General features: G+C 36.6%; 1 protein-coding gene and 1 pseudogene across 3 annotated transcripts in view; one reads left to right on the top strand and one right to left on the bottom strand.

Annotated features, from left to right (window-relative positions):
• The window catches only part of LOC117205549 (protein neuralized), a 115610-nt gene that overhangs the window by 23764 nt on the left and 77703 nt on the right, over positions 1 to 14143 (bottom strand). The window contains exon 1 of one of the 3 annotated variants that reach the window (XM_033444072.1): positions 5669 to 6199. The exons of the other annotated variants lie outside the window; for them this stretch is intronic. Within the exon in view, the coding sequence (XP_033299963.1) occupies positions 5669 to 5765 (97 nt within the window). The 5' untranslated portion in view covers positions 5766 to 6199. Of the gene's footprint in view, positions 1 to 5668; positions 6200 to 14143 lie in introns of those variants that run through there. 3 annotated transcript variants of the gene reach the window in all.
• LOC117205551 lies at positions 6525 to 8102 on the top strand (annotated as a pseudogene).

The following is a 14143-nucleotide window of genomic DNA, read 5'->3' as shown; positions in this document are numbered from 1 at the left end:
GCTTCTACATTTATTCTTATTATCAAATCCACTGTAACCCTAGTCTAGAGCTACCTCGATAGTAATGAAAGCAATCAAACTTTAGGTGTTCCACTGGTCAGAACGATTCGTCAGAGAACACGCATCTTCAACACTACGACCTAACGCAGCGCGCATTCAGCGATTACGCTTCGCTTTTCGTGGCGACGGTCGCGGTCTAACCCGGTGGAATCAACCACTCCAAGTACTGTTAAGCATCCGTGGCACAAGTGCCACACCGAGGAAGTTCCAGTAATGTTCGCCGTGTGTCGAGAGCAGCGTATACAGAGCCAGGAGGGGCCTTGTTCCCACGCCCGACGCCGTGATCTTTGCCGAGCTACTTAGTCCTCCGCTAGAACGAGCCTCTCCTTCCCTTTTCCCTCCGTCGTTTCTTTTCTCTCGTCCTCTCTCGAGATCTATGGCCGTTCCGCTGCCTGACTCACCGAAAGGTGAACGTTGCTCTCTGTTCTCCTTGCGACAGAGAACTCTCTCGCTCTCTGCTCTTGCCCGCTATCCTAAGACCAGAGGATATACACCTTCTTTTCTTGCCCCGCAATGACTATGTGGGTTACATAAGGTGGCAACGCGCGAGCCTTGCGGCACGTTCGTGTAATAATAACGCGTACCTGAATCGGTGAACGGGAACGGGAGCAGTGATGGAGATGGAGGGATGTTTAACGAACAGGAAGTCGCGTCTCAGGCTCTCAAGGATGTTTCTGGTTCGGGATAGGATGAGGAGACTGGGGTGTTTTGCAGAGAGGCGTTGAGAGGGTTATTTGGACACTGTGTTGACATTCGATGAAGTTTTGCTGATCCTGTACAAATACAGTGGCACTCCATCGTATTTATTACAATATTTACTTACTAATGAATTGGGCAAGTTTGAGTTAAAGTGTTGGGAGAATAGATGAAGCAGATTTAAGTAAAACATAGGTTAAGAAAATTTACGATTAGGTTAGTATGTAACTGTTTTGAGCATAAAAGATATTAAAGGGTGAGTGTAAAGAATGGTAAGCCAAACCCATTTCTATGATAAAGAGGTCGAAATAAAAGTAAATTATTATTATTATTAATAAATTGGGTCAAGTATATATCATCATACATACTATGGAAATTAAATTTTAATGCTGCTCGCATATGACTACAAAAATTGGGTACTAAGAAAGGAAATGAACAAGTTGGTGAACAAACGCTTCAGTGGGAAATAATGATATGTGCAAATCTTTTTACTACTAAACTAAGTACTATTAAGTTACATATTCTATATCGTGCTCTTAAATTGTTCAAAAATATTTGAGATAGAGAAAAGTGGGGAAGGATTGTCGTCGATAGACATGAATTTTTTCTTCAATTTTATGCTAGTTCAAAATTCTTTGAGGTAAAGAAAAGCAACTTTCTGTTGCAACTTTTCTTAAAACAATAAGAGTCTCTCTGTCTATCAAGAAACTTCGGTTAAATGAGAGATTAGAGTAGTAAAATTAATAAGTAATTCTCCAAATATATTCTCAAAATACTGGCCATCAGAATGCAATTTTGTGCTACTATATGACAGGGAAGCAGTTGCAAGAGGCGGAGACTTGTACGCATGGGTAAGAGACGATGTTGGATCGTAACCATGCTGAGAAAAACAGAAGCTTATAAGAGAGAAAGAGAAGCCACAGTCTATGTCCATATGATATCTATGATTAAAGTAATCAGAGAAAGAAGGGAGAAGCTGCATCGCGTGCACGTGATGCACGTGATCATAAACAATCGGCATATTAAGCTAACATCTACACGCGAATGTAAATATGTCGAAATGATTAGAAGCGTGCAGGGTCTTCGAACTCGGCAGAATCGTCGGAATGCCAAGAAAATCGGTGTACACCTTCGATCAATGTAATCTCGAATCACGAAGGATAAACCGTCTTCTCGATCATCGACTGGCTTGCACGCTTCAGAGAGAACTTATCGATCGAATCCGAACAACAGCTATAATTTCATGAAGATAATACACATATTTTGGTATCGAGAATACATGCAACTTCTATCTACAATTTAAGTTTCTTAATTTTTTCCGCTTTTTTCGAAGATAATTAATTAAAAGTTTACTTTTGTTAATTACGTATAGAAAGAAACGAGAATAGTTTGAGATCAGAGATATGAGTTTTAAATAAGGAAACCGGAGAAATTTGAAGAAGAATGATATTAGTACTGTTATCTGAATTCCGTGTAGCAGTCTGTACGAGGAATGTTACCTGGTATGTCTTGAAAATTACCAACGATGAAACTACGAAATTAATGTTCTTATTTGTGTGTAGCAAACTAGCACTAGCCAATTTAGAAGAGGCTAAATTAAAATGATAATTATGTAGCAGGAATTTTTTGGAGGTACGAGAAATATAGTATAAATAGTCAGTCTACAGAACTTCGCAATTAATAATTAAGATACTGTAAAACATTATTTCTTAAAGAAAAATTCGAGGTCTTATTACCTAATAAAAACTTTCCTTTTAGCATGTACAATTAATTCCACATGTTAATTTCCACATAGTTAATTTCAATTAATTAAAATTCCATACCCACTTTTCACCAAAGCAGAAGAAACATTCCACAATTAACATTTCACGTTCGTATTTATCAAAAATAGCACCTACTCTTCATCATTAATAGAACCATCACATTTCGCACTTGTCGCTGAAGAAAAGCAATTCCTAAATTCCAAAACTTCCACCATGAACTATTTTTGCACCATTTTTTTCCCTCCTTCCAGTGTTCGCCCCCTAATCACTGCCAAATGTTGCAGCACAAAGGTGTTCAGGGAGTTTCACCCTAGGGACGCGAACCTACCCCTAGGAATTCGCGCGAGAAATGCCCCAGGACGACAAGTGCATATTCCCATCGCGGCGCTTTTAACACGGCCACCATCGTTGACCAAGGAACAATCGGATTAACGAAGTTAAACGATGGGGTGGCCACCCCCTCCGCCTTGCATCTGTCGCGTTTCGCACGTAGAGGCTCGCGGAGATGTTGCGGGGGTGTAGCTTCGTCGATAGGAAAATAACAGCCGGTTTTTCACCCTGACAGCAGATTAACTATCGCAGACGGTGTAGAAATGAACTTGAAAGGGGTCGTGGATAGTTTCCAGGGGTGGTTAATGATCGACGAACGGTGATGTGGTTTTCTTTCGAAATATCGGATCAAGCATCGTTCCGTGGCTTATTAGAGGATCAAACGGTGATGTTGGTTTGAAAGGTTTGAGTTCGAATGTATTATACATTGAAATTGAAAGATTTTTAGAGGATTTGAAGGGTAGTTCTAGATGACAGATAGTGGAAGTTTAGTGTAAAATTGCTAGTCGATGTGTGGACTGATCTTGATATTGGAATATTATCTATGCTAGAAATAGTGATGTATTGATATTATTGTCGATATGGATTTCAATTTTGATAACATTATATTGCGCGAACAATTTATCAGCTCAGAATGTAAAGGACGAGATTTTTACGCCAGATCTTTAATCTAACTTGAAAAATCAACAAAACGATGATTTTACTTTCTAGAGATAACAATATTGCTAAACGTCATAATGTCGGTGAATCACATCATCGCGTCATTAACCAAATACATATAATCTTATAGTGCTTGATTCTTTAATTTTCGAAGAATTGTACGATATCTTGCTACACTGCACTAACATATCGTGTAAAATGTATTTTTTATGCAGCAGCATCAGAGAAAATGAATATTTCATTTGTGTGCGCGTTCAACGAACTAATTAAGTTGCGAACAAGCTAATTACCATCCGTTCACCTCTGATTAATTCTAACATAGACGCGTACCACGTTTTCCAATAGTCTCGCGGGAGTCTGATACTCTCTAACGTAATTTCTGGCATTAATTAATAATTATCAAACCGCGAACCTAAAACTTTCAGAACCATTCGAGATTAGGCTAATTAATCATTCAAGTAATCCTTATTTGGACTATACCTTCCTACTATATCATTCTTATTAAGGTAATTAATTATTAATTTTGAAGCTTCGAGACATAAAAGCAATTAGTTCGTTGTTGCTCCTCTTAATGTGTTAAAAACTTGCAGAAGAGGAAAGCTCATGGAAAATTATAATACGATTGTTTGCATAATTTGTAACTCGTAACGTAGAATTCATTATGTAGTTCCTATTGTTTCCGGCGAAAGAGATTAATAAAGTCACAGAGAAAATATTAATAATAGCAATAAATTTCAGAAAATGCTACGCTTTAATAAAATTTAGTAAACCAATTAAATTTCAGTAAACTTGGTTTTAGTAAAATAAATCTTCAAATTTACAAGAACAGAAAAGAATGAAAGCCTTTTCTATTAAAAACGCAATCGTTAAATAGGCTTCACCAGGGTCAAACAATTCATAACGCGTTGCGAACGATGACTCACATGCGCGCGCGCGATAGCTAATGAAATTCCACTTCCTCGCGCGACAAAGAAAACGCATGTCTCGCTTGTTGTTGCGTCGAGTCGTGCCTTGTGCGCTAATTCCATCAACTATCCGGTCAACCAGCGGATCCTTCAGGTCGAGAAACGCTTAACAAACAATATTCTTACTCATCGTACGAAAACATAAAAAAAGATACTGACTATCGTTCATTATAGTCACATGAAAAATTCACATGAGGGAATAGAGAAGCAGGAAAATCACGATTCACGTACTACAATGTGTTTTACGAACCGGTTGAGAAGAGAGTAACTCGGTCTTCTATTCTTCCTGATGAAAGAATGCTAGATTGAATTGAATATGGACGTTAGGTCGAAGCTTTAGAAGCAACTGTGAATTAAAAACGAAGGCTGGTTATTATAAAGCTTGATATGTAGAGTGGTTTGTCGAATGTATAATACAAATTGGCTTGATTTGTTCATTATTGATTTGACTATTATTGTACATGTGTAACATAGCTAAATAGTCTATTAGAAATTGTAGTAAGAACTCTGTGTTATGAAAATTGGATGTAAGATTTTATTAGTACTGAAATATGTATTAGAAGATTAATAGTTAGCCATTTTGTGAAGCTGCTATTAATAGCTGAAATTAAGTATATGCGATAAGATATAATCGATACGAACCTGTAATCATATCTCATCAAGTGCGACAAATAAATTGTATAAGTTATTAAATATTCGTATAAAATTTCCCATTTATAATTAAAATATAATGAGTAATTATCAATTTAATTGATGTAATAAAGAGGGCTGTAAAATTATTATTCATAATTCGATTTGCCGCTGTAATTTACTGCTACTAAATCATTTACTAATTTATTCATTATTTATTGCTGTTATATACAGTTTAAAAAAATATATATAAACTATATCGATTAAATTCGTATTTATTAATAAATGTTACAAAATGACGAAAAAGAATGATAAAAAAATTAAGTTGAATGTTATTACATAATTATATAATTTATATTAAATAAAGCATATAGGCGACATCTGTAACAACTCTACATCTGTGACATGGTGTATAACCGTTAATGTATTTATAAACGCGTAACGCGCGTGGCAGCACACATGTGGGACACCGTAAAAATACTCGAAATCTTAGCAGGAGAGATCGCTTATAACGAGGCGAGGGGGATGAGAAAAAGAAGACGTATAGATATATTCTATACTCACCGAAGACATTTCCTAAGAGTCTGAGCCGCGCCACCCTAGTGGCTGTATTGACGGTTAATGGTCTCCGTGGTCGTTGACAAGATAATGCCAGAGCCATTGAGAATAGTTACCAAGCACGCGTTTATTGAAATTCAAGAGAAGCCCACGTATTTCGAAGAGCAAGTCCACGACAAAAATATGCTCCTTTTAGAATTTCCTCGATTGCCTCCTTGGATCGAACTTGGGAAATGGGAAAGTAGACCTCTCTAAGTGTCCCGGGCTGTAGCATTTGTTAATTTGGTATTTTCTATAATATGAATTCGATAATCAAACGCTAGGCGCGATAATGAAACAGTTTACGACACGCTTAACCTAGAAAAGTATAATTTTGAAACACTAGAGCGTTTGAATATTCATATAACTTTCTACTATTCGTATACGATGATCCGATAACATACTTTTTCGATTAATAAGAAGAAAACCTCGCGAAATGTTATCAAGTACTCGTAGTAATTATTTCGAAACATGAATTTGGTTCGTTTACACCCGATACTCTAAGCAAAATATCGATCAACGATTCTTCGATATTAAGCTTTCTCAATATCGCGTTACAATTTCGAAATACCAAAGTATTTGAATATTTACCATCTATTCGTACACGATGATCCGTCAACATAGTTTCTCGAATAATAAGAAAGTAAAATTCTGCGAAATATTGTCCAAATATTCACACTAATTGGTAATTGTTCCACAAAATGAATTTGACCCGCTTGCACGCAACACTATATGTAAAATATCGATCGACTATTGTTCGATAGCGAGGTTTTCAATATCGCGCCACAGCTCGAGATCTCGAAAAGGAACTCTAAAGTAGGAGATGGCGCTGTGAGAAAAACAGAAGGAAGGAACGAAGACTACCACGCGACCGACCCATGTTTGTCACCTGAGTTTTCTCGCGGTTGAATAAGGAGAAACGGCAAAAGACGGGGGAGGCCGGAGGAAAGGAGCGCGAATTCACGCAGAGAAGCCAGGAAAAGGCGGACAGCTTGAACCAAGCCACTACAACGACTGGCTTTCGTTGCAGAAGCAAACTCCCCATCTGCTCTGTTCGTTGCTGCCCCAACTCCCTGCTGTCATTACATGGTTGTGTATGTGCGAGCACGCCCTTGTTCGTGTGAATATGTGCGGTTACCAATACACCTCGGCAATTCGTGCGTGGCGGCAGGCGGACGTTCTAACCTCTCGAAGCGGAAAGGTTGCGGTGAAATGAGACGCTATATATCTGCAGGATCTCACCTTACGGATATCTCGTTGATAAGTAGTTACCTTATCTACCATTGCCCAACCGAAGTTCGAAGAACCGCTACACAACGATAGCCATGAAAACTTTAGCACAAGTGAGACAGCGATCAAATTCGCGCGGTCGGTAATTGATGTATGTTTATCGCCGCATAGAAATTATCGATAAAGAAGAACATTATGAAAACAATGAGAACCCATGAACTGAACTTGTATCATCGGGTCAGAAGCGCTTCACGACGGTTTAGAATAAAATAATTGAATTGTGGAGAATTTTATTTCAATTTGTACTTTGCACCTTACGCGATAAAGACGTTTGCGTAAAATATACAACACAAATTAAAGTCAAATATGTCAAATTGTCAGCAGTTAAATATGATTTAAATATGTGGACTAAACTTTAATTGTAGAGTTGCATGAATATTATTGATAAATTTAATATAATTCTTTTCTTGTGTTTATTTAGAATATTTTTTAAATTTTTCCATAAGAAAATATATGTTTCATTTGATAATTTTTCACATTGTAGGAAAATATAACCTCAATAGGATAGGAGAGAGTTGCATAAGACATGCTCACTGATTTAGAAGAATAAAGTGGTGGCATGATTTTCCTAACCTCGAAGGAGATTCAGACGTAGTTAAGAGAAGAACAGAAAGTCGAAATTTCGAATCTTTCTTGACCTAGATCTAGACTTTTCAATAACGATCTCGATTGCAGGCAGTTGTACGCGTATGTATATATATTACAAGCGTCGTGTGCAAACGTACAAGGAGGAGCGTGTATGTCGCAGCTGCAGCTGCCTGCAGGAGCGGAACACTGGGCTTTAGGGATGGCAACGGTTGTGCACCACCTGGCCTTAGGAAGCCAGCACCGGGCCTCGGCATTGGCGTAGACTCTACTTGAGACGAATGACCGGAAAAAAGGGGAATAGAAGAGTACAATAGAGCAACGACTTTCAAAATTCCGGCACCCTCCTAAATAGTCTGACAACCTTGCAAAAATCGATCGATGGCTTTTAGAAATATACTTATGCTTAGGAGATGCAATTTATTGCTATCTATAATTGCATAATGTTAAATAAAAATTAATAGAACAGATTATTAGTTAGTTAGGAATAATATTCAATTAGAAAAATATTTATATAATTTGAAAAGTAGGCAATATAAATTTCCTATAGACTATGATTTAAATATTAATTTAATATTAAGAAAGTGTTCAGGTGTCAAGATTTCATTTTGCATAAAAATGTTAATTGTATTAAATTAATTAAACTGAATAAATCTGTTAATTTGTAATTTCTTTAAAAATAAGTGGATGAAATTTTAGAATTCGTTTTTCTAAAGATAAAAGTAATAGTGAATAAAAATAGATCAGTTTGAAATACTACAGGCAGGTCTATTTATAATACACTGACATTTTGTAATGGAAAATTAACTTAAAAATTGTTGGCGTTCTTTATATCATATCAAGATGCATAAAAATAATCTGTAACAGACACATTTGTTAGTGAAACGAGTTTTGATTTTCTTTCTCTAGTTAACATATTTTCGGCTGTAGTTTTAAGTTCAAAATCACATCTGTACATTATTTGTCACAAGTAGAAGCTGCCGTCTCGGAACTACCAGTCGATCTATTTCAGTGCTGTACAGGAGTCATAAATTATAATCTATATATCTAGCAGACAAATGTTGGAAAATGTGTAATTTAAAAGACAATAAACAAAACTTTTATTAGAGATGCGTGTGGTTTTAGTCTAATGAGTATAATTATTATTTCACAGAAAAATAATTTCATAAAAAAAAATACATACTAAAACTAGTAAACTTACATGAAATATATCATTGGACATATTTTTGGTTATTACGTGAATTATGTATGGAACGATTTCCTTTACAAGTTGATTCTTTATGCATCGATGGAAACGAAAAGCTTTATTGATAGATGGGCTACGATTCATTACGTTGGATGCACGACAAATGACGCAACACACAAATTTTCCCGCTTTACGAGCCAATAACTTTCACGGGGCATTACCATACTTGATCGCATTAATAGTCCCAAGCATAATAAGTCTCGATCGGATTAAGGGTAGCGGGAACCCCAGCAGACGCTTACGACTGCTTAATAGAGACGTTATTTCCGTGACTCTGGTCAGACACCCTCGTGGTATCTTCAAGGTAGAAATATCGCAATTGATCTTCAAATTCATGTACATTATATTCTTTACAATACGTTGTAATATTCTTCATAGTAACTCTTCATACAATAATTCTCTATAACGTAAAGCGAAGTTGTAAGATAATACAATTACAAAAGAATTCAAATTTGAAATTAAAAAAATAAGAAAAGGGTCTGGGAATTTTTAAACACTATCACATTGAATATTTTCACGAAGAAGGAGCGGTAGACACATGATAAATTATTTAATGGATGCATAAACATCCACAATCTTGTCAACCATAAATCCCCTAAATCCCATAAAAATTCATTTTTATCTAAAGGAAAACAGGAGTCTTTGCTGGTTGGCTCCCCTTCAAGGATCACACAAAGAATAGTAAATTCTCCCTCGTTCAGCGAGCTATATTTTCCAGAATCATGGTGGGTTCGGCTTAATTCCCGTGAAAGAAACAGGGAAAAGAGCCGAGCGAATTAACGCGTTAAGCCTTCGTCGCGAGGCGACGCGCGATTTCTATAGAATTTCCACAACGGCGAGCTAGCAGGCGGGGTTCGAGGGGCAGTGTGTTGCGCAATCCTACGCCACCCCCGCCGCCCATCCGGCCATGGGGTTTGCGCGTTGATATCGCAATAGAAGCTGTATCGATCCCGGGCCGACAGGAGACCGGCTGTTGTCAGGGGGTTGATAACGATATGCAAGCTCTATAGACACAGCACGGCTAAAAGCTCCGCGGAGCTTTCAGCCTCTGTCGCGAGGGCAGCCTCCGCACACGCGGCTTCAGCCATTTTTCGCCAAGCGATTCACTGCGATTCAGCATGGATTTAAACTCTTTCTTCGAGTATGCAAATGAAAATCGAGGAAATGTTTGAGTTTTGCTCTAGGAAAGGAAGTTGCTTTTCGGTAGCCTGTTTCCTACACTTCAGATTATTAACTATTGTTCCTATTAAGTAACTAGTTTTGTTATAGGCGAAGAAGTACATTGTTTTCATATTCTTTTGAAGATAGATATCGTCGCGACTATCCTTTTAGGGAGTGAAACGTTTGGGTTTTGGTCTGGAGGAAATAGATCTTTGGTAGCGTAGTTTTCTATATCTTTTTGGAAGGTATATAAACTGTATATACATATTTCTTAGATATTACAGATATTTGGACATTTTGTAGATTTCATTCGCTGGTTACCGAAATGTTGCGCTGTGTCATTATATCGTTTTCCTGAACGAGAGATTGAATTTTTAGTAGGATCATATCTACTACAGTGTACATAATCTTGTAACAATAATCTTGTATTTTCAAATATTATCTTATGCAGTTGTTACTGAATTGTATTTATGATTATATTATTTTTATCGAATGAAAAAGGGGATTTCTGCTTTAATGGATGGCTTTGCAAATCTGTTAAAAGCTCCATAATTTTGTATATATTACAGTTCTTAGATATTGTAGAGTCTTAGAGTATTGTATTTTGTTACCGTATTATTTTTGCTGGTAGATTGGTTTCCTGTTAAAAGTTTTGATACTATTATTCTATACATGTTCGGAATCTGCAAGAATGAACAATCAATATATTCTTTATGCTTCGATATATCACGAAATATCAAGAAAAGCTGTTTGCTGAATCGACAACTCGTGATTGCAAGATAGCGTAAAAACCATTTATTGAAGATGAATGAAGGGAACGTTTGATAAAAATAAAAATCCAGGGAAAGCGATAAGTTTCCTTGGATCTTTCATCGGTGATCGACGATGATGAATTCGTGCACACGCGATGGAGGAATCATTTTTCCGATCGAAGGGCAATCGTCCTTCGAGAATTCTCGAAAGACGAACGAATCTTTTCCTCTATGTTCGAGTCACTTTGAGTTTTTGAACGAACTGCGACCAAAAAGGATATTACTTTGGAAAAAATGTGAAACGCGGAAGAGCGTTCCTGGTGTCGGCGGATCGATAAGCGGAGGTTCGATAGCTTTTAGAGTGTTCTGTCGATTTATTTCGAGCACTTTCCCATTAACGTTTGTCGGCGGATTGACGAACGATAGAGGCCGGAAAATCGGGCAGAGATTGGAATGAAATGCTCCACACAAGAGAACGACCGAAATAAAATTCTCTTTTAATTGCTTCCTTGTTTATCCTTTACCAGAGATTAAATTCCTTTTACGAATTATTGAAAAATTCTTGATTGATTCTTTGAACTTGGATAATTCAATAAAATAAGCAAACCATTAGCCATCTGCCTTCTTCAAAATTGTAAATAACGATTCAGATGTTACAAAAAAAAAAAAAATGTTTAATGATTATACCTACACTTATTACAAACGGTTGAAATTTGATCGAAACCCAATGGAGGATGATGAAACACGTCTAATTTCCATACCTGCGAACAGATGGTCGATTTTGCGCGTGCTTCGGGAAAGGAAAAGGCACCTTGTTGTCATCGGGATTTGCATGTGAATTCCCATGAACACGACGTACGGATATTTTTTGTTCGTTCAGCTTCTGGCGTAGAAAGGAAGGAAGGAAGGAAGGAAGGAAGGAAGGAAGGAAGGAAGCAAGCAAGAAAGGAAGGGATCGTGTGAGGGGAAGCCATTCGAGAAACCAGCAACTTCCCCTCAGGATATTATGGCAGATGGGCCGTGAAGCTTATCCCCCTTAAGATCCTAATGAATCCGCGTGTATAATCCGACCATATTGTGTAAAGATGATTAACGTGGAGAGTAAGAAGAAATTTTTGAAAAATTCCCAGGTGTCGTGAGGTATTTCTTGCTCTTGCGATTACTTTTTAAATTAAGAAATTTTTTTCGAAGAATTCAGGAGGGTTCTAAAGATTTTTACGTGAAATTTTAATCATGTAAATTATTATATTAATCAATGATTTCAATCTTTTACTTGTTTATTACGTAAAACTATGTCTAGAGGTTCGAAGTGAACAACGAAATTAGATTAATAGTAAATTCATTTCGTGTGTTTAATGTTCCAAAAGTGCTGCTCATATTGGCCATCGAACACAACGGATGCACTCGAAGTACGTGTTATTCAATTTGCAGATTGAATTTTGCCGAAGTTAACGCAATGGGAAAATTAAACAAATATTTTGAAAGTCAAACTATAGATATAAATTAAGAAAAGTATATATTATATTATAAATTAACAAACCACATAATTTACAAGCTATTTAAGAATTAAATAACCGTATAAAAGATTAGATTTAAAATGATAAACTGAACTACAAATTAAATAAACAATATGAAATAAACAATATAAAAAATCATATAAAATGATATCTACTACATAAAATATGAGCTACGTAATAAATTAACACACCATATAATAACTACATAAAAAACCAACAAATTAAATAAACTATAAACTATAGAGAGTACTCAAACTCAAATACTGCAAAGATATTCAGATATTAACGAAATAATATTAGCCCAAACGAATAAAATACCAGACTTCCATCAGAGACAAAAAGATCACAAGCAAATAACCAAAAAATAAACCTTCCACTCCACAATCCTCCGTTACTTCTGCCTCCAATTCATTTCAAGTACCAACATCAATCTTTGAATATTATCGGTTCATTTGCATCACAAAAACCATTCTGAAATCCCAAGACGCTAACAAGTCGCCCGCCATCAAAGAAAAAGGGGTCGCGAATTACACGAGATCGTCTTGAACAAGGGTTAGGCCTAATCTCCATAGAGCTCGTTGATTAACCAGGATAATTCAATCACGACAAGCCGAACGACCAAATGTTCCTCGAAGACCGTCGAGTGGCTATTTGATGTTATCACGAATCGTCCATCGATGCTGAGATCGTTCGAGTTTCCAGACTCCAGAAGAAAAGCTTGGGTAAGGTATAATTAGAGGATAAAAAGGAGCTGGAGGAAACGGTGTGCATGAGCGGATTAAGACGCCGCGTCGGTTTGAACGTCTTTTACTCATCCAACGTTTATTGCTCTCGTTGCTGTGTTCACCGGGAACTTTCTCGGTTTACGCGGGGGTCAATGGTTCACCGTGGTTCTCAGTTTCTATGGAGATGTCGACGGTTTACTGTGCAAACATTGTGCGTCCACTTTTCCTGAAATTACGGTTTTCGTATGCAACAAATAGTTCTTTTTCTTATGCTGTATAAATATCATATTCGTATCCATTTCATAAGTGTGTTGGAAATAATATTTTTGATCGCCCTTTTGTTTATTTCGAAATATTTTCGTAAGATCCACTTTTATCATTTCAGGTTCCTGAAAAGGACCAGCGCGCGATTTTCAATCCATTTTATAGCAGCATCGATAAAAATAAATATGATAAATACAATGCAAAAAGTATTTCGATTATAACGTATCACTGAGTTTTTAAAATTGTGCTTTTTTCGGAGACGCTAAAGGTGGACATATAATATTTGTGCAGTAAATCATCTGATGCATTCTTTGAAAAATATTCTAAATTTTTGTCGTTGTCTGAACATTGTCTGAACTCATGGTCTGACAGTATAAATATGTGTGTATATTTAATACTATAATTAACAGAGCAGTTACAATCAGAATGGTTTCCGGATTTTTTTAAGGGTTTAAATGATTTTGCGGGATAATACACAAAGGTGGATTTTCAGGGATTTGGATAATTTTTTGAACAATTTGTGGACGGAGGCTTGTTTCCCTTTTACGCTGTGTATTTTCTCATATATCGTTCATGTCAGTCTCCTTGGTACAAATTTCGTGCTTTACATGTCGATGTTTCATTTCGGTCCAGGAATATCTGATCGAGGATTCTGTGTTTATTTAAAGTGTACATGAAATAATATTCAAATGACTGGAGAAATAATTGAATTTCGTCGAACGACATTAAGACGTTCGAAAATATTATCGCATTTTGACAGCTTCCATACGTTTACTTCCTTCCAAATGAAATAGATAGAAATCGTTAAAACGATGTTATTAATGCGTCAACTTGGATCTACCATTTCAGTCCGCCGATGATCTTGCGAAGTCTGAACAAATTTAAATAACTTTCGGATTTAT

This window comes from Bombus bifarius, unplaced genomic scaffold, assembly GCF_011952205.1.
Source record: "Bombus bifarius isolate JDL3187 unplaced genomic scaffold, Bbif_JDL3187 scf7180000007992, whole genome shotgun sequence".
Classification (NCBI taxonomy): Eukaryota; Metazoa; Arthropoda; class Insecta; order Hymenoptera; family Apidae; genus Bombus; species Bombus bifarius.
Note: the sequence above shows the minus strand (reverse complement) of the source record. Positions and strands in the feature narration are given on the sequence as shown.